The following is a 21,888-nucleotide window of genomic DNA, read 5'->3' as shown; positions in this document are numbered from 1 at the left end:
ACATCAAGGGAAAATCAAAAGAAATCAGGTAGGTACCACATTCATTTGTGCAAACAACATTAAGCAAGTATAAAAACCATGGGACCACGCAGCCGTTATACTGCTCAGGAAGGAGATGCGGTCTGTCACCTAGAGATGAACGTACTTTGGTGCGAAAAGTGCAAATCAATCCCAGAACAACAGCAAAGGACCTTGTGAAGATGCTGGAGGAAACAGGTACAAAAGTATCTATACCCCACAGTAAAACGAGTCCTATATCGACATAACCTGAAAGGCTGCTCAGCAAGGAAGAAGCCACTGCTCCAAAACCGCCACAAAAAAAGCCAGACTACGGTTTGCAACTGCACATGGGGTCAAAAATCACACTTTTGGAGAAATGTCCTCTGGTCTGATGAAACAAAAATATAACTTTTTGGTCATAAAAACCATTGTTATGTTTGGAGGAAAAGGGGGGATGCTCGCAAGCTGAAGAACACCATCCCAACCATGAAGCACGGGGGTGGCAGCATCATGTTGTGGGGGTTCTTTGCTGCAGGAGGGTCTGGTGCACTTAACAAAATAGATGGCATTATGAGGAAGGACAATGATGTGGATATATTGAATAAACATCTCAAGATATCAGTCAGGAAGTTGAAGCTTGGTCGCAAATGGGTTTTCCAAATGGACAATATCCCCAAGCATACTTCCAAGGTTGTGGCAAAATGGCTTAAGGACAACAAAGTCAAGGTATTGGAGTGGCCATCACAAAGCCCTGACCTCAATCCCATTGAAAATTTGTGGACAGAACTGAAAAAGCATGTTCGAGCATGGAGGCCTCTATCTCTACTCAGTTACACCAGCTCTGTCAGGAGGAATGGGCCAAAATTCACCCAACATATTGTGGGAAGCTTGTGGAAGGCTACCTGAAATGTTTGACCCAAGTTAAACAATTTAAAGGCAATGCTACCAAATACTAATTGAGTGTATGTATACTTCTGACCCACTGGGAATGTGATGAAAAAAATAAAATATGAAATAATTCTCTACTATTATTATGACATGTCACATTCTTAAAATAAAGTGGTGATCATAACTGACTGAGTTTAAATGTATTTGGCTAAGGCGTACGTAAACTTCCGACTTCAACTCTATTTACAAAAAAATATATGTGGGATTGGAAATGATGCAGACAATTACGTTGATGGGATCCATAATCTATCTGCAACATTAAAGTTGATCTCCCGCAAAATAAAAAATCCTAATAACATCAGAAAAATTTGGAACATAAGTAGGTTACACCGAACATTGTGTGACAGACTGTGTGAAAAAGAAGAAGCTGACCAGGAGATGGCATTTACAGTTCTATATTAACCTTCTAGTTTGCTGAAGATATGACAATGACTTGAACCTCACATGTGCAATATGAAAATATCTAGATCATTGTGACAAAACCTGTGGACTCTTTGCACATAATAATTATGAGCTGTCCAATTGAATGTTCTGTGATAATGATAATACAAAATCAAGTCTCTTTTTCATGTTGATCATTTTATTTTCTTCAGACTCCCTCACACAACCAATGTTTCAACAACCAAAACAAACCACTAAACCATTAGAAGTCTTAACTCTGAAAATAAGACATTTTTTTCTCAAACATGTACAGTGCTACACATATACACACACAAGATGGGAAGATCCAGAAACAAACCACTTTAATAGAAATTGGAGCTTGGGAGTATAGAAAGACAGATATAGTACCACACCAAGTGATCCAGGCCGATAGGTAGAGCATATTTACAGACATCCCTTCAATTTACTATATAACAACAATAATGTACATTGCAGATTTACTCTTGCTTTGGTTTTACATTTGTGTACATACAGTATTGATACGAGTCTGTATAGCACTTGGGGTAACGCTTAAACTTTTAGCGATTTGGACTAGCTCCCTACAGGATGGAGTCACTGATAAGTAGATTGCTCTTAGATGTAAATTGATATTTAGGGGACTTTGAGCAGTTCTGGACCGATTCCGAACAACATTTTTTTGTACAGAGCGCTCTGTGAACGGCACAACATAAATCGCTGTGAACTCCGTGAAAGCTCTGGTTGTCTCCGCCCTCAGCTGACATTCAGTATGTGAAATTGCATGTGAAACGGATAGCCTAGCGATTGCAGATAAAGCAGTCTCATCTCGCTGTAATGTTCTCAAGTGGATTTAGAGCTCACAACATGAAAAAATACAAAATTATTTCGTAGAATTGAAACAATGTCACTTTCTCTTGGTCACATAGGGACGAAATCACTTTGTGCTTAAAGCTGGCGTCACGAGTCTGCTGGAATTTGAATGGCGTCTCTGCGTCTCTCAGAGGATGTTGGGGTGAAAAGTCTGTCGTCAATTATTTGAAATGGTGGCAATTTTGTATGCTCATATTTATTTTAGTTATAAGGTGAAATCTTAGAGTAAGTCGCTTATAATTTAATTGTTACTATATTTTTGAAAGCATTTCAATAATTAAAATCCATATTTCCCCACTTTTGTTGAATAGGAAAACAAATACATACATATATATAAATATATGATGTTTCATATTTGCACTGTGTACTTGAGCTTGTATTATTGTATCCTCCTTGTATCCTCAGCTAAGCATTAGCTGGTATTGTTTATGGCCCTCTCATAATAAATCATTACTTTTGGGTATGTTGGGTATATTTAGACGGAAATCTACATTTTGACATTACATTTAACAGGTATTAAGAAATAGAGACAACTGGTTGACCAACATGTGGAATGTTGTAAACTACAACTCGTACAATGCACTGCTTTTATGAGTGCAGTGACAGTGTGAGGTCAGATCAGCATAGAAATAATGGACCATATCAGCTCTAGATACTATCATCATATGGTGTTTACTGGCCCTCATTTCAACAGTCTTATCTTAGGGCTAGATTCAATCTGTATCGCAGAAACAAATTTAAGGGTAATTTTCTATTGAGCCGACATGCAGCGTTTTCCGTGAACAGTCTCCGTGAAAGCGGGAACATTGCCTTTAAATTTCGAGCTGTAATGCGGATCTTCCACAATAATTATTCGATATGGATTGAATTCAACCTTTAATGTCTCTGCATATTCATGACCCCACAGATAGTGTTGGTTGGGCTCCTCATAAACTTGTCTCTCCAGTCTTGCCTGGTGACCTGCCCCCTGTGGGGGTGACCTGAGTTGGTCTATGCTCCCCCAGGATGGCAGCGATTAGAGCCTCTGGGGCTGAGACCCCACCTCCAGGGGACACAGGGCTGCGGGGGGAGAGCGGGCTGATGGGCGATGGCAGGGTGTCCTGGGGGGACACCAGGCGCTCCTTCTTAGCAGCAGAGCAGGGCGAGCGGCTGCTTGGGAGCCCCTCTAGGGGACGAGGGTGCAGGCTGAGGCTCTGCAGGGAGGGCATGGGGGTGTTGGAGTGAGCAGGACTGTGGCTGCGGCGGTGGCGATGGTGGTGTTTTATTTTTCCAGGGCTTGGGCTGCGGGAGCTTGCAGGGGCCAGCAGGACCAGTGTGCTGTCATCCTCCGAGCTGACGTCAGAACTGTCTGAGCAGCATACTGTTGTGGCTGTCGGGCTGCGCACAGGAACATGGATCTACAGGAGATGGACGAAGTTTGGGTAAGAGAAAAGTGTGGTAGGGAACAAAATTAGGAGAAAAGTAGAAATATCCAGCAGAACTGAATGGCAGACAGCAACTGCTTTATTCTCTGTTCATTGAACAACACAGGAAGGAAAACGTCAGGAAGGGTCCTGACCTGAAAGGGCGATGTCACACCGATAATAGTGTTCATGTTATTACTGTAGAAACCCAAAATGTATTCCCCTGCATCCCTGGGTAAATCCTCCTCTGTAAATGTCACCTGAGAGAAAGGGGAAGAGAGTGAAGAAAACTACAAATAGAGAAAATGGAAACATAGTCAGTGGATGTGTGGATAAATGTTTTCTCATCTCAATGGATGTCTGAGGTTAAGTTTGTGGGAGTATGTTTGTCAGGCTTTGTACCATACCTGTGACCCATGATCTGCTTTGGCCCACACATATGTTACATAGTCCTTGTGATGTTTGAACCCAACCTGTGTAGACAAATCACAGACTTCAATTGACCATGGAACAATTATGCATAGCCCTAATAAACTATAGATATTGTGTGAGAGAAAATATTAAATCTCACTGCCTTGAAGTTGAAGTCACAGTTACCTTGTATATTGCAACCCAGTCCCATGAGCTGCGCTGGACGTTGGACATCACAGTGAACCTGACTGTAGCGTCAGAAACCTTAGTCCACTCCTTCACATACTCTAACGTTACAAGAGGAAGGTCCACTTTAAATGGGAACTGAGGGAGAGAGCATGAGAGTGAAAAATAAACTGAGATAGAAAGATCATTTCAGAGGGTGATTCTTATGTGATGACTTTCTAAGGCTATAATGTAACAGTAAAGGTTTTTCACCATATCTGGATAAACATCAAACATTGACTGCTGGGGTGAGAGTCCAGGGGTCACAGGGAGGTTGGACTTACATGTAATGAGAAGACAGCAGAGACAGGCTTGTGATCGCTGCAGGTGTAGCCCATGTGACTGCGGTAGGAATGTTGCACCACCTTGGTTGCCCCACCCAGCCAAGAGGTCAGGCCATGCTGCAGCGCAGCATTGTGGGTAGGAACAGGGGAGCCCGTACAACGCAGACGCCACAGGATACGGTCTGTCCATGCTGGCTTTCGCTTCTTACTGCTGTGAGAGGAACAGAGAGAGAGAGATAAGTGGGAATTGGAAGTCAGTGAATCCTTCAATAGAGGTGTTAATATGAAACCAATAACTTGACAACTGATTTTGCTGCACTCATTATGTCTAAGGCCTAGCTACAAGGTCTGTAACCTGATTTGATGTGTGCATAAATGTGAGAAGTAAGCGTATGTAACCAGGTGTTGAATGCATGTACCCAGGATACAGAAACCTTACCTTAGGTTCAGGGTCACCTCAGTCATGACTCCCATGGTCAGCCAAGCTGATTAGTATATGTTCAAAGTGGTAACCCAAAATATAATTAAAAGAAAAGAAAACTACAAAGAATGTATGAATGTTTACGTATATATATATATATGTATATGGGTATATGTATGTATATACCCCAAAAATATATGGTGCATTGGAAATGATGCAGACAATTACATTGATGGAAGCAAGAATCTATCCGCAATATTAAAGCTGACCCCCAAAAAAAAAAAGAAAACTACAAAGAGGCACGCCTAAAATAAAGAGGCTAACTAACACAAAACAACACCAAACACTGACAGGCTGAGAAGCATCTGGTCACACACACACACACACACACACACACACACACACACACACACACACACACACACACACACACACACACACACACACACACACACACACACACACACACACACACACACACACACACACACACACACACGTCATCCTTATTGCTCACACCCGTCAACTTCTCCAGGCTTCCTGGCAGAGCACAGCCCTTGACCCGGTTGGTGCTGCCACCTGGGGATGGAGTGTGGACGTGTATCCTGGTGGTGCGTTGCCTAACTGTGTCCTAACACTAAACTACCCCTTATATCATAGCAAGTCATTAAAAAGGGAGCGTCACATCAATCACACACCATTTATTGCTCTACACAGTATCACATACCTGGTGTCGTATGTGTGTGTCCCCACATCAAACTTATATGTGGGGGGGAATTTGAGAGGGCCTTCTAAGAAGCCGTCTAAGATGGACTCACTGTTTTTGGCTATGTTGAGCTGCAAAACAAACATGTGAGAATGAAGAGAAAGAGAGCAAGGGAAAGAAAGACATAGACAATACAATTGAATCATCAAAATAGTTTGCTTGACTTGATGCAGCCACTGTGATTGAATATTTTTGGGTGTATGTTCATTTTTGTTGGTGCTATAGCTATCTCTGCTGATAATTAACCAACAGTCATTATTTTCAAAGATAAACATGACTTCCATTTGGTACACTGTTTTCAAAGATAAACATGACTTCCATTTGGTACTCTGTTTTCAAAGATAAACATGACTTCCAGTTGGTAACATGACTTCAATTTGGTACTCTGTTTTCAAAGAAAATTCAATTTGGACTCTTTTAAAAAAATGTAAAATAACTGACAGATTTCTCACCTGGTCTCTCTCCCACAGCAAAGGTAGTTTATTGCTGTCAATGGCACTCTTCACCACATGAATGTCATAGTCCTCTATGCGGAAGTTAAGATCTCCAAACCAGAACACCACGCTGGGAGAAGAACACAGGACCATTTCACCACTCTATGAGCCAACAACTGATCATCAGAACACCAGGCTCAAAGATGTCGCCGGAGGGTAGGGCTGCCGTCTTATAGGCTCTTAAGCAACCATGCTATTTTGTTAGTTTTTCCGCGTTGTTCGTAACTTGTTTTGTACATAATGTTGCTGCTACCGTCTCTTGTGACCGATAAAAGAGCTTCTGGACATCAGAACTGGGATTACTCACCTCAAATTGGACGAGGAGTTATTCTTCAATGAGTCGGACGCGAAGGATATACTACGAACACCCGACCAGCCCCAGATCCCTGTGATTCGCTGGAAAAGGAAATGTAGGTTTCGCGGAAAGAGATCAGGATGCCTTGTGAGGATCAGGCGACGAGTGGCTAATCTGCCCTTGCCTTCCATTATGCTAGCTAACATTCAATCGCTGGAAAATAAATGGGACGAACTGAAAGCACGTATATCCTACCAACGGGACATTAAAAACGGTAATATCTTATGTTTCACCAAGTCGTGGCTGAATGACGACATTAAGAACATACAGCTGGCGGGTTATACACTCTTTCGGCAGGACAGAACAGCAGCCTCTGGTAAGACACGGGGCGGTGGCCTGTGCATATTTGTAAAGAATAGCTGGTGCATGATATATAAGGAAGTCTCAGGGTTTTACTCGCCTAAGGTAGAGTATATCATGATAAGCTGTAGACCACACTATCTACCTAGAGCGTTTTCATCTGTATTTTTCATAGCTGTCTACAAAACACCACAGACTGAGGCTGGCACTAAAATCACACTCAATGAGCTGTATTCCGCCATAAGCAAACAGGAAAATGCTCAGGCGGCGCTCCTAGTGGCCAGGGACTTTAATGCAGGGAAACTTAAATCAGTTTTACCTCATTTCTATCAGCATGTTAAATGTGCAACCAGAGGGGAAAAAATTACAGACCAGTTTTTCTCCACACACAGAGACACGTACAAAGCTCCCCCTCGCCCTCCATTTGGTAGAGCATGGCGCTTGTAACGCCAGGGTAGTGGGTTCAATTCCCAGGACCACCCATACGTAGAATGTATGCACACATGACTGTAAGTCGCTTTGGATAAAAGCGTCTGCTAAATGGCATATATTATTATTATTATTATTTGGCAAATCTGACCATAACTCTATCCTCCTGATTCCTGATAACAAGCAAAAATGAATGCAGGAAGCACCAGTGACTCGGTCTATAAAAAAGTGGTCAGATGAAGCAGATGCTAAACTAGAGGACTGTTTTGCTAGCACAGACTAGAATATGTTCCCGGGATTCCTCCGATGGCATTGAGGAGTACACCCCATCAGTCACTGGCTTTATCAATAAGTGCATCGAGGACGTCGTCCCCACAGTGACCGTACGTACATACCCCAACCAGAAGCCATGGATTACAGGTGACATTTGCACGGAGCTCAAGGCTAGAGCTGCCGCTTTCAAGGAGTGGGACTCTAACCCGGAAGCTTATAAGAAATCCCGCTATGCCCTCCGATGAACCATCAAACAAGCAAAGTGTCTATACAGGACTTAGGAAAAATCGTACAACACTGGCGGATGTGGCAGGGCTTGCAAACTATTACAGACTACAAAGGGAAGCACAGCCGAGATCCTGCCATCCATGACCTCTATACCAGGCAGTGTCAAATGAAGGCCCTAAAAATTGTCAAAGACTCCAGCCACCCTAGTCATAAACTGTTCTCTCTGCTACCACACGGCAAGCGGTAGCAGTCCAAGAGACTTCTAATCAGCTTCTACCCCAAGCCATAAGACTCCTGAACAGCTAATGGCTACCCAGACTATTTGCATTGCCCCCACCCCACGCTGCTGCTACTCTGTTATTATCTATGCATAGCCACTTTAATAACTCTACCTACATGTACACAATTACCTCAATTACCCCCCGCACATTGACACATTGATTCTGTACCGGTACACCCTGTATATAGCCCTGCTATTGTCACTTACTGCTGCTCTTTAATTATTTGTTATTCTTATCTCTTAATTTTTTAGGGATTTTCTTAAAACTGCATTGTTGGTTAAGGGCTTGTAAGTAAGCATTTCACTGTAAGGTCTACCTACACCTGTTGTATTCGGGGCATGTGACAAATAACATTTCATTTGATTTGATAATTATGACCAGGAGTATTTCCTGACCACACATGACCTAACCACCTGACCTGACCACCTGACCTTGACCACATGAAAAAAACTACTTGATTTAAAAAAAAAAAGTGTGAAACTTTACTTGAAACCCAGTTTCATAGCACGTTATGACACGGGCATAACCATGTCATAACTTGTCATAATCTGTCATATCGTTCTAACATTGTCATGACATATTTTTACACATATATTGCGTTATTTTATGGCTGGTTATGACACCTACATAAGAGTGTCAAAACCCATATTTATTCAAAATATTTTTTTCCCTGCCAAGACGTTTCCTTTATTTGAAAGTTTGTTTCTTAAATCATTTGTTGTTGTAATTAATGTTTTTTCATCATATTTTAAATAACTTGTAGAAAATACACTTTATGACACTGTCATGAAGCATTATGACCACCCTGTGTCACTTTACTTAGACTAAGAAAATACACTTTATGACACTGTCAAGAAGCATTATCACATATATCCTCTCTAGGTTTCTTCCTCAATTCCTGCCTTTCTAGGGAGCTTTTCCTCGTCACCATGTTTCTACTGTACATCTGCATTGCTTGCCTTTTGGGGTTTTAGGCTGGGTTTCTGTATTAGCACTTTGTGACATCTGCTGACGTAACATTTATAAATACATTTGATTGATTGAGATAGGCCTGTCACGTAAATGCTCTTATGTCAGTCATCAGTCAAAAAGAGGATGTCTTGTCCTGCTCCTGAAATATACTCCTGTATTCATCCCAGTCATCAGCAACAGTGCATTGGGGTAGGTGAACGTCTGATATCAATGGGGTGCGCATATACAATGCTAATTTAATATGGTCCAAAAAATAATAATGATATAACATAAACATACTGTTGACATGTAGGATGTGGTGTAATGGAATGTTTTGCCTTGTGTGGTAGGTTATGTGGGTTTTACACTCTTATGTAGGTGTCATAACCAGCCATATAATAACTACTGTGCTTGGTTTTGTGGGTTTTGACAGTCTTATGTAGGTGTCATAACCTGCCATATAATAACTACTGTGCTTGGTTTTGTGGGTTTTGACAGTCTTATGTAGGTGTCATAACCTGCCATATAATAACTACTGTGCTTGGTTTTGTGGGTTTTGACAGTCTTATGTAGGTGTCATAACCAGCCATATAATAACTACTGTGCTTGGTTTTGTGGGTTTTGACAGTCTTATGTAGGTGTCATAACCTGCCATATAATAACTACTGTGCTTGGTTTTGTGGGTTTTGACAGTCTTATGTAGGTGTCATAATCTACCATAAAAAATGCAATATATGTCACAACAGGTCTAAATATATGCTATGACAGGTTGTCAAGTAAAACGTCACCAAAAAAACTCCCATAGGTGGTCAGGTGGGATAAACTCCTGGTCCTAGACATACTGTTTACATCAGCCCTCTCCAATCAAAATGACCCACTCGTGGTCCAGCACACCCGAGGCGGTCCCGCCCTCAAACTGCTGTTGCTGCAGAATGCTTCCAAAGTCCTCCATGCGCTGCTCCAGGTTCCGCATGTGAGCCGGCAGATGACAGTTCAGAAAACACACCGGGTGGCCGAACATCGTCATCCTCGCACTTACACCCCCTTTATTACCCTGGGGGAGGGGAATAGAGAGAGAGTATGAAAATGTAACACACACTGATGGATAAAAGATGGATGCTCTACCAGCCTTTAATCAAACATCCACTGTGATAAGGATGAAAGGACAGGTGGCATTTTGGTATCGTCTGCATCAAAGAGCCAGACAGTCCTGCTGCACTGACCTCAGGGAGAAGGAGACTGCTCTGACAGCCAGAACTGATGCTGACATCAACACGCTCAGGAAGGTCACGCACGCACACGCATGCACACACACACACACACCTCTTTTCTCTCTCCCTGGCATATTAACATATTTTGATGCAATTTAAAAGCTACAGTGCATTCAGAAAGTATTCAGACCTCTTAACTTTTTCCATATTTTGTTACGTTACAGCCTTATTCTAAAATGGATTACATTTATTTATGTCCTCATCAATCTACACACAATACCCTATAATCACAAATCACAGTTTTTAGAAAGTTTTGCAAATGTATTAGAGATAAAAAACAGATACGGTATTGACATAAGTATTCATACCCTTTGCTATGAGACTCAAACTTGAGCTCAGATGCATCATCTTTCCATTGATCATCCTTGAGATGTTTCTACAACTTGATTGGAGTCCACCTGTGGTAAATTCAATTGATTGGACATGATTTGGAAAGGCACACACCTGTCTATATAAGGTCCCACAGTTGACAATGCATGTCAGAGCAAAAACCAAGACATGAGGTCGAAGGAATTGTCCATAGAGCTCCGAGACAGGATTGTGTCGAGGCACAGATCTGGGGAAGGGTGCCAAAAAATGTCTGCAGCATTGAAGGTCCCCAAGAATACAGTGGCCTCCATCATTCTTAATGGAAGAAGATTGGAACCACCAAGACTCTTCCTAGAGCTGTTCGCCCGGCCAAACTGAGCAATCGGGGGAGAACGGCCTTGGTCAGGGTAGTGACCAAGAACCCGATGGTCACTCTGACAGAGCTCCAGAGTTCCTCTGTGGAGATGGGAGAAGCTTTCAGAAGGACAATCATCTCTGCAGGACTCCACCAATCAGTTCTTTATGGTACAGTGGCTAGACGGAAGCCACTCCTGAGTAAAAGGCACATGACAGCCCGCCTGGAGTTTGCCAAAAGGCACCTAAAGGACTCCCAGACCATGAGAAACAAGATTGAACTCTTTGGCCTGAATGCCAGGCGTCACGTCTGGAGAAAACCTGGCACCATCCCTACTGTGAAGCAAGGTGGTGGCAGCATCATGCTGTGTGGGTGTTTTTCAGAGGCAGGGACTTGGAGACTAGTCACGATCAAGGGAAAGGTGAACAGCTCAAAGTACAGAGATCCTTGAAGAAAACCTGCTTTAGAGTGCTCAGGACCTCAGACTGGGGAAAAGGTTCACCTTCCAACAGGACAACGACCCTAAGCACACAGTCAAGACAACGCAGGAGTGGCGTCGGGGTAAGTCTTTGAATGTCCTCGAGTGGCCCAGCCAGAGCACAGACTTGAACCCGATCAAACGTTTCTGGAAAGACCTGAAAATAGCTGTGCAGTGACACTCCCCTCCAACCTGACAGAGCTTGAGAGGATCTGCAGTGAAGAATGTGAGAAACTCTTCAACTACAGGTGTGCGAAGCTTGTAGCATCATATCCAATAAGACTCAAGGCTGTAATCACTGCCAAAGGTGCTTCAACAAAGTTCTGAGTAAAGAGTTTGAATACTTATATAAATGTGATATTTAAGTTATTTTTTAGAAATTTGCCAAAATTTCTAAAAACCTATTTTTGCTTTGTCATTATGGGCTATTGTGTGTAGATTGAAAAACAACAACAATTTAATACATTTTAGAATAAGGCTGTAACATAACAAAATATGGAAAAAGTCAAGGGGTCTGAATATTTTCCGTATACACTGTACGTATTTGTGAACAAGGGTTTTTGGACTCTACATTTAACAACAAGCTCCTATTTTAGAGCAGGGGTTGCCAGGGTGACACTCACCCAGTAGCCCCCGAGGCCTGTGCGTGTTTTCTCTGTCTGCAAACCCCTCAGAAATGGAAGATGACAATATTTTGAGAACACCAGCAACAGCACCCCCTGCATACGCTGGGACGTCACCTATAGCGATAGAGGGGGAGGTGAGAGCGAGAGAGAGAGAGAGAGAGGGAGAGAGAGAAATAGAGAGTAACTGTATCCACAGAGATTGAGACAGTGACTGGCCTGGCACAACATTGCGAGTTAACTCTTTACTGACCATCACATATCCAAATCGACTCAGTGTGTCCATGCAGAGTTCACTCCACTGGTCGGTGAAGAGAGCGTCCTTCAGTCGCTTGTTAATCATAGAGTTCACTTCCTGTAGCCTGAGTGGGGAGGAAGAGAGGGAGAACAACTCATAACTCAGTGGGAGGAGAAGAGGAATAAGGAGAATGTTTGGATGATTAGATGAGGTGACATCAGTAGTAGATGAGAGATCAGAACAGTGATAGAGGTATGATGGAGGAGACATTGAATGCTGGCACCGTTTTGATTGGAGCAGAAGCTCACCCAATGATAAACATGTCTGTGCTCCCATCGCCAGCATGCGGCCCAAACAGAGAGCTGATGTCATCAGGAGGAAGAGCAGAGCCCACATTCCATGTGACAATGTGAACCCTATCAGAGGACGACACAGGGGGTAATGCACATCCTACATTATCAGTAAAACTACATACATTAGTTAAACTTTATATACACTACATGCCCAAAATTATGTGGACACCTGCTCGTCGAACATCTCATTCCAAAATCATGGGCAGTAATATGGAGTTGGTCCCCCCTTTGCTGCTATAACAGCCTCCACTCTTCTGGGAAGGCTTTCCACTAGATGTTAGAACATTGCTGCGGGGACTTGCTTGGGCGATTAGGCCTAGCTCTCAGTCAGCATTCCAATTCATCCCAAAGGTATTCGATGGGGCTGAGGTCAGGGCTCTGTGCATGCCAGTCAAGTTCTTCCACACCGATCTCGACAAATCATTTTTGTATGGACCTCGCTTTGTGCACGGGGGCATTGTCATGTTGAAACAGGAAAGGGCCTTCCCAAAACTGTTGCCGCTAAATTAGAAGCACAGAATCGTCCAGAATGTAATTGCATGCTGTAACGTTAAGATATCCCTTCACTGGAACTAAGAGGCCTAGCCCGAACCATGAAAAACTGCCCCAGACCATTATTCGTACTCCACCAAACTTTACAGTTGGCACTATGCATTGAAGCAAGTTGCGTTCTCCTGGCATCCTCCAAATACAGATTTGTCCGTCAGACTGCCAGATGGTGAAACGTGATTCATCACTCAAGAGAACATGGTTCCACTGCTCTAGAGCCAACTCTTGGCATTGCGCATGGTAATCTTAGGCTTGTATGCGTCTGCTCTGCCATGGAAATCCTAACAAACAGTTCTTGTGCGGACGTTACTTCCAGAGACATTTTGGAACTTGGTAGTGAGTGTTGCAACCGAGGACTGATGCTTTTTATGTGCTACGCACTTCAGCACTCATCGGCCCTGTTCTGTGAGCTTGTGTGGCCTACCACCTCGCTGCTGAGCCGTTCTTGCTCCTGGACATTTCCACTTCACAATAACAGCACTTACAGTTGACCGGGGCAGCTCTAGCAGGGCAGAGATCTGACGAACTGAGTTGTTGGAAAGGAAGCATCCTATGATGGTGCCACGTTGAATGTCACTAAGCTCTTCAATATGTGCCATTCTACTGCCAGTGTTTGTCTATGGAGATTGCATGTCGGTGTGCTCGATTGTATACACCCGTCAGCAACGGGTGTGGCTGAAATAGCTGAATCCACTAATTGGAAAGGGGTGTCTACATACTTTTGTAGTGTAGATTTGAAATCTTAACTGTGCAGTAATGTAATTATTGTGCAATAATGTATAGCTCAATGTTAAGTGTTGAACCCATACTGTACTCTTACTTGACTCAAAATGTCAAGTGACCAGTGAACATATTATAGCCAATCCCTTGACCCTAGGGTAAATGGAGACTATAAACTGCACCTACAGGAACAATCCAATCTAATATCAGTAAAAGTGGTTGTGAATGAACAGAAGGGGAGAGAGAGAGAGAACTGTCTGGGACCTCTGTCAAGGAAATGTGCAGCCTGTATGCATTCTGTCTAGTTCAGATGGTTCTTACTGAGATGAATGGCATTTGATTCATATGACACATTCTGGCTCGTATCAACCCATCATCCTGCAAATGGCTTCTATACCGGAGGCTGGGTTCTGCCTAGCTCGTGTGCCATGCCAAGGACGGAAAGAGAGAACAATCTCCATGGAGACAACAACATGTTACTGTATTTAGTCAGGGAGTAGAACAAAAACTTTAGAACAAATGTAATATACGGTGGGCATGCTACTGAAATAGTACTTGGCGTCATCATTCGTGATCTGTCTCACCTGAAGCCGTAATCTGTTTCTCCTTCAGTCTTGTCAGTCTGTAGCTGGTTCTTCACAGCGCCCCCAGGGGATCTGGTCCCCTGGGGTTGTGGACTGGAGCCTGGTTTGGGGCTGAGGCTGGATGGCGGGGTGAGGCAAGGCTGAGGCAGGTTAGGCTGTGGGATGAGGTAAGACTGGCTGGTGTAAGGCTGAGTGCTATGAGGACTCTGAGGACTGCGGGACAACTGGGAAGACTCTATGGGGGACTGGGACAGGGAGATGGGGCTGTGTGGTCCAGGAATGCGGTTTGGAATAAAGGCCTTATCCTTCATATCAGCCTCTGGACCTCTGGAGGAATTCAGTGCAGTAGGTCTGGGACGGCTGATGTTGACTGGAACTGCAGCACTGGACCCAGGCTGTACATGCTCCGGCCTCACCGGGTCTAGCATCTCACGTACACCTGAGGCCTGAATTGGACCCATTCCTGGGAGTTTCCCAGATCCCATTATAGGACAGGTCATAGAGGTGTCCAGGGCTGTTGGCTGTAGGGGTAGAGCAGGTCCTGGAACAGCATTCAATCCAGGTTGTCTAGAGACTCTTGCTGGATCTATACTGCTTTGTTTCTGCTGCATTTGATCCATCAACCTGATTAGTAACCACAAATCATGTGGCAGGGATGGAAGAGCGTTTGTTAGATAAAGAGATTGAACAGATGGGAGAGCAATTACAAGAGAGAGGAATGTGCAGTCTGCTGAGCTGGTTGTGTAACCGATGCAAATGTAGAATGAGAAGATGAGAGACCTGTGTTTGTTTTTCCTTCACAACCCCTTCCCTCATCTCCCTCTGGTCACAGACTGTCTCCATCTAACACCGAACCCTGTGGCCTGACTGGGAGGGGGAATTGGCATGGAGCCAGAAGGGGGTGAGGGAACTGGCTCACACCGAGTACCTGTCCACCTCCTGTCCCCCAGTCCCCAGACATCACAGCTGACATCATAACCATACTAAACCATAGGCAGTCGGTGGGAACCAACTTTCTACCCCAATCCATGTCTACTTTCCTGTTGCTTAGCAACACATTTCAGTCCCCTAGTCCAACCCCCTTTCTATCCCATTACTCCCTGCTCCATTCCCTCCTTGCATCTTCCCTTTCAACTACTGTATGTTATGGAGGGGAAGGGTGGGCTTTTCTACTCTTCAAACTAATCTATCGTGCCCCTCCGCCTCAGAAAATGCAGGTAGAGCAATGTATATCTCTAACACACACACTATGTGTGGCAGCGAGAGTCTCAGACAGAACACTAACCCACTGCAGCAGTAGATATAGCACAAGAACACAATGGGTCACATGACATTAAGTAGGCTACATAGTAGCCCTCACTCTATGAGAATCAGCCAATAAGATGCCAGTGACAGCAAGAACAGCTCACTTACCAAAACATATTGTTTGTCCGCCAACCTCCATAAATTAAATACCTCCCCTGATTTATTCAAGACATTCAGAGGTGGCTCTGGAAACGGAAGGGTACATGTGACCACTTGAATGTGCAAGGGTAGCCTAAACATAATAGATTGGTTGTGGTCATGGAAGGTGTGTCACTGTCAATAAAGCAATTTATTGGAAAGAAAAAAGCCATCACAAATGTTGTTGTTAGTGGCTATATACATGTTGATTCAGCCAATGAATGGACAGCCATCGATCACATGACACCAATCATTACTATGTGAAGACTCAATAGCACATTGAAGCCAAATGGTGTTGGTTAAGATGGCATCTCATGGATACATAACATGCACAGTTTGAGGTACTCCAGGAAGTGCGGTTGCAGGCTAGCTCAGTGCTACCCTTTCTCATTGAGTAACTCAAGTTGAAGGTGGCTGGGGTACTGCAGGCTGCTGTTAGCAATTCAATAATCCTTATCATTTATCTTGTGTGCAATTTTGAAATAAAATCGGTTGAAGAGCATACATCTGGTGTATTAGAAGCAATTACGTACCATGATTGTCTTTGATTTTTTTCCCCACAAAGATTGCCATTTTTTTCCATTCACTACAGTGTTTGCTGACAATGCCTGTAGTACCGTGGTCGGCCTTGAACATCCGTGGCTTCAATGAGAGGGAAGCCACGGAATCCCTCATTCTCCCCTGGAAGCCCTTGTTATCCCCTAGTTTCAGAAGAGGTGGAGTCATATAGGTGGACTACAAGTGACCTACAGCAGCTGCAGGAAAGCCTGTCCCTTTAAGAACTCAGTGATGATGTCACAGCTATCACAAGCTGGCAGAGTGTTTAGTTCATTACCAAGCAGAGCTTGCCACCTACAGCTGTGAACACAACTCTCAGTTTTGGACATTATTTATTTTATATTGCAGACGAAATCCTGAGAAAATCCAATCAGGAAGTGACTCTTATTTTGAAACCCCTGTCTTTCTATGCATCCCTATTGACCATTGAAAGGGATATGAACCAGATTCCTTTTCCCGTGGCTTCCCTAAGGTGTCTACAGCCTTTAGACATAGTTTCAGGCCTCTATTTTGAAGAATGAGCGTAAACGACTACATTCCGTAAGTGGCCAGCTGAGGGCTCTGAGTGATTGTTGCGTAAAAGACAGAGGTAGTCATTTTTCCTCTCGCTCCTACTGAAAAGCCAATTGTCCCAGTTGATATATTATCGAATAGATATTTGAAAAACACCTTGAGGATTGATTATAAAAAACATTTGCCATGTTTCTGTCAATATTATGGACATAATTTTGATTTTTTTCCCAGCGTTGTTGTGACCATTATTTCCGGTGGATTTCTCAACACAAGGTGACCAACAAAAGGAGGTATTTTGGGTATACAAATAATCTTTATGGAACAAAAGGAACATTTGCTGTCTAACTGGGAGTCTCGTCAGTGAAAACATCCGAAGATCATCAAAGGTAAACGGTTAATTTGATTGCTTTTCTGATTTGTGACAAAGCTTCCTGCTGCTAGCTGGACATAATGCTATGCTAGGCTATCGATAAACTTACACAAACGCTTGTCTTGCTTTGGCTGTAAAGCATAATTTCAAAATCTGAGATGACAGGGTGATTAACAAAAGGCGAAGCTGTGTTTCACTATATTTCACTTGTGATTTCATTAATATGAATATTTTCTAGTCATATTTTTGGACCGTTGCGCTATGCTAATTAGTGTAGTTGATGACAATTCTCCCGGATCCGGGATGGGTAGTTCCAAGAGGTTCTCCAATCAACATTAAAGAATCCTAAACTGAGGAACTGTCTCTCTCACCATCACTCTAATAGGAGTACAATCTCCATAACTTCACCTACTCAATCACTGAATAAATTCCAGAGGCATCATCCTCTAATTCATGGTCCTTAGAGTTGGATTGAGTAAACAACCTGAAGATATGGATCCGACACATACGGACCCATCCAATAAAGACATCCCCCTAGCTCACCTGGGTGATTATGCTGTTGAATATCTCCCCACCACTCAGGCACCCCCATCAGTTGGACGAAGGAGTAGTTGAGCAGACATCCGATCAGAGAGGGGTGCTATCAGATCCAGATAAAGTGCCAGCTTATCAGTGAGGCGCTTCCCAGATCTATCCCACTTCCAAGCAGCTATGTTGGAGGAAAGAATGAAGCTCATGGAGTTTAACGCCAGCTAGAGCAAGATCACAACGTCGACGTCGTGTCGACGTGTAGCAGCCGAAGCCAGAGAAGCTCAGCGACAACAGGAAGAAACTCAGCGTCGACAGGAGGAAGCTCATCGGGCCGGAGAAGCAATAGCTACACAATTGAACAGGCAGCAGCATCTACAGAAGGTAGCTAATGAGCTAGATCTAGCCAAGCTTGTCACATCCTTTCTTAAAGAAAGAGATGAAGGTGTTGATGCAGCCAGAACCCAGATGACTCAATCAGAGCAGAGGAGCCCCTCACCAGCACTGTCTGATGAATCAGGTGACAGCTTTGCATCTATCCCACTCACACAACGACAACACGCCAACCTAGGAAAAAGAGGCGGAGCCTATGAAGACTCACATCATCTTTCCCTGCCTACCCGAGGCACTCATCAGCAGCTCCCGTGGTTCTGCACCTTTCTCCATCTCCCGTGGTTTAGCATCCAGCTCCTGTGAGTCTGCACCCTGCTCCAGCTCCCATGGTTACGCTCCTGCTCCCATGGTTACGTACCCTGCTCCAGCTCCCATGGTTACGCACCCTGCTCCAGCTCCCATGGTTACGCACCCTGCTCCAGCTCCCATGGTTACGCACCCTGCTCCAGCTCCCATGGTTACGCACCCTGCTTACAACTCCTGTAGTTCCACACCCTGCTTACAGCTCCTCTGGTTCCTCACCCAGCTCCAGCTTCCGTGGTTCCGCACCCAGGATCAACACCTATGGCTCCATACACCGGACCAGCACGTGCGGCTTCATACCCTGGACCAGCATCCACAGCGCCATATCCTGCACCAGGATTTATACCATACCCTGTTCCAGGTGAACCCTACTTAACTGTGGGACAAAGCATACCTTATCCAGTCCCAGCAGCACCAGGCTTCCATCCAGGTTTAAGCGTGCCCTATCTCAACCGATCAGCGAAAGTAATGCCACAGGCTGTTCAACAACTTAATCTCAATTCTAAGCCTGAGACCTTCACCCTCAGGACAGTTCGACAAAACGTTGTGCAACTGCAAGGTGCCTCAGTTACCTTTGATGTGTTTCCCCTGCTCAATCCTTTCAAGAAGTATCAGATATGACCGCAGACAACCTAGGTCTTTCCAAACACTCCCACCAAAAGCAAAACGACCACCTCCATAAGCAGCATTTGCCACGGGTAGCCCAAACTCAACCTCTGCTGCTGATTGGTTCAGACATGCCTCACCTGTACAGGCCCGCCTGGTGGACCCATTGTCGTCCACACCGAACTCGGCTGGTCCTTGCAAGGCCCTACTAGCTTAGTCCACACAGCACCAGCGGATTTAGTTTTTTTCACGTAAAATATATTTGTGGTCATATTTGCAGGGAATATAACCAATTAAAGGCCTATTATTATTGTTAAAAATGTGTTTGTGAAAAGTAATGTCAAATAGCTTAACACTATTATACTTCCTAAACTGTTATTTATTTTTGGAAGAAAAAATTATCTAAAAATAAATATTCTCTAAAAATAAAGAAATTAAAACAATTCACGGACCACCTGCAGTACCCCCATGGACCACAGGTTGGAAACCACTTGACCTCGAGATTATTTTCTACTCAACTGTCACATATCAGAGATTACATATGATCTATAATATCACTTGATACAGGTCTACTCAGCCATGCACCTCTTTGCTATGGCACGCTGAACTATGAAAATTTAAAAACCAAGAATGCATGATCAATCAACATGCAATAATAATCACATACAGACATGCTGTGGGGTTGCGCACACTCTCTGTGACAAATAATTTACCTTTCATCTGCAAGGTGAAATGCTTCGCCAGTGAATCGGTCTCAATCTGGCGCAAGGCAGGGCATGATGAAATACTTATCCAATTGAATTAGTCCATGATATGGGACATATCTACAGGTTTTCAATCGTCAAAACACCAGCACTTTACGGTTAACGGCTTTCTTCTAGACTCATCTGAAATATACTACGCCCCGGGGAATGACAAATCGATACCCTGGCGAATGACAGCCCGTAAGTGACACTAGCGCGACCTGTCAAAGGTGAAAAACCGGGCGCTGTTCCCGGTACGCGAGTTTAGTGTCCTAAAACGTGAAAACAAGTAGATTCGTGCCTGATGTCCAGTAAACACAGCATCCTTGAGATAGACTACTGATGGAGCTTCTGTGCGCGTGATACCGACTGTTCAGTTTACGGGACAGTTGCCTGCGCCTCGATCCTGCTTACCTGCCATCTGACCAGTGCAACTGTTTTCCTAGAGAGGAACCAACATCACTTACACACCGTCCTGAGACTGTCTGATTAAGAATAGAGTCAGAGCTGGCGACCGTAATAAAGGAACCCAAGATGAATCTCAACCCCCAAATTCAATTGACGTTGTGACTAGGATTACATAAATTAATTGAGCATCTGTCGTGTCGATTATGTAATTAATCCGAGAGTTAGTCTTACACCACCATACAGAGAATTAAAATGTCACAACGTCAGGCAGGTTGCTAGGCTACCTTAAAGCGCAGACTAGTGTAATGATAACGTTATTACAGGACACTGCGCAAGAGCGCCCGGAATTGGTGCCCCACGTGACCACTATGCTTGAGCGCAGTTAATCATATTTCAAGTAAAATCATTCTGACAGGATTGGCAGAGATGACATAACTTTACTGTTAAGTGAACTATTATTGCCCGTTTAAACCGTAAAATGTAGGCTACTGGGATGGATCTGATCTCGTAAAACAGAGTAGGCTTATGTCATTAAACAGATTTTCAACATGTTGATGCTACCTTTTATAATTATATCAAATATATGCAACAAATTATCCACCAACAGGTTGTGACAATGCACCACACAACCAATAAGCAAAGCATGCGGACTTCGGGCACGTCAACATAATTGTTTGCGTTTTCACCACCAACACAATCAAATAGACTATGTAAATTTCAACAAACAGAAACTACATCCCTCCCTTGTACCCAGTATCAAAGGCTTGGTTTGACAATCTCTTGACGTGATATTTTTTTGCTGTTTTGTAACAGATTTCTATTTTATATTTCCATTCATCAAATGACGTTTGGATGCTGGAATTATATTTTGGACAAAAGTGCGCAGGTAACCTACAGGAGACTTTTGAAGTAGCCTAATCAGATTAAAACATGGTTACTGGTTGTGTTTATGCCACACATAAAAGGTAATACATAAATGTGAAATGACAAATACTTAGGCTATATTGAATATTTGGGTTCTAAGGTGCTCAAACTTTAGGTATTAGTTTCATTAGTGTCACAGTATGATGCGTTTAGCAATTTCTGTATTTTGAAAGTTCTATATCTAGAATATTGATTGCTGATAACCAAAACAATGTGGGACTGTATCAATACTGAACTAATGAAACAAATACCAAGAGTGATATTTTCTTATAAAGATCCAATGCAGTCGTTTTTACTTCAATATCAAATAATTGAAGTACCTTACTGTGATAGTTTTCAATAAAAATAGTTTAAAAAAAATAAGTTTAAACAGCTTCTTTGCAAAGAGCAATTTGTCAAGCAAGAATTTTGCTAGGACTGTCTGGTAGTGATCTGAGTGTCACCAGGCAGGCCAAAACAGGCTGAAATGTCAGTCCGCCTTTTAAAACAGCTCATGCACTAATCGAGAATTATAATAATTTTCACAATTTCACAGTATTATTCAAACCTCAAGAGTGTGCAAATATACATAAAACACAGGA

At 43.4% G+C, this 21,888-nt stretch overlaps 1 protein-coding gene across 2 annotated transcripts; it reads right to left on the bottom strand.

The window, feature by feature from the left end:
* Positions 1-2,616: 2,616 nt before the first annotated feature.
* On the bottom strand, positions 2,617-20,716 carry LOC124048841 (inositol polyphosphate 5-phosphatase K-like). 2 transcript variants are annotated; one of them, XM_046369960.1, is made up of 13 exons: positions 19,946-20,716; positions 14,519-15,142; positions 12,621-12,728; positions 12,328-12,436; positions 12,075-12,191; positions 9,917-10,092; positions 6,180-6,291; positions 5,689-5,798; positions 4,541-4,751; positions 4,218-4,355; positions 4,028-4,093; positions 3,776-3,880; positions 2,617-3,614 (listed from the first exon to the last, which is right to left on the bottom strand). In XM_046369960.1, exons 2-13 carry the CDS (start codon positions 15,136-15,138, stop codon positions 3,144-3,146), a joined length of 2,343 nt encoding a protein of 780 aa, XP_046225916.1. In that variant the 5' UTR covers positions 15,139-15,142; positions 19,946-20,716; the 3' UTR covers positions 2,617-3,143. The 2 variants fall into 2 exon arrangements, with proteins under 2 accessions (XP_046225916.1, XP_046225915.1); XM_046369959.1 differs by lacking the exon at positions 19,946-20,716 and adding an exon at positions 16,495-16,873.
* Positions 20,717-21,888: the final 1,172 nt, after the last annotated feature.

The sequence above is a fragment of the Oncorhynchus gorbuscha genome, linkage group LG11 (genome assembly GCF_021184085.1).
Source record: "Oncorhynchus gorbuscha isolate QuinsamMale2020 ecotype Even-year linkage group LG11, OgorEven_v1.0, whole genome shotgun sequence".
NCBI lineage: Eukaryota > Metazoa > Chordata > Actinopteri > Salmoniformes > Salmonidae > Oncorhynchus > Oncorhynchus gorbuscha.
The sequence above is the reverse complement of the archived record's forward strand: the minus strand, read 5'-3'. Positions and strand labels throughout refer to the sequence as shown.

What these genes read in the sequence shown, in the direction of transcription:
- LOC124048841 (XM_046369959.1), bottom strand. Translation starts at nt 16,544, where the DNA reads ATGGAAAAAAATGGCAATCTTTGTGGGGAAAAAAATCAAAGACAATCA. An exon ending in GAAACAGATTACGGCTTCAG is followed by an intron (nt 12,729 to 14,518) that starts GTGAGACAGATC and finishes GTCCTCTGATAG; the next exon opens with GGTTCACATTGTCACATGGA. An exon ending in AAGCAGATCATGGGTCACAG is followed by an intron (nt 3,881 to 4,027) that starts GTATGGTACAAA and finishes CCTTTCTCTCAG; the next exon opens with GTGACATTTACAGAGGAGGA.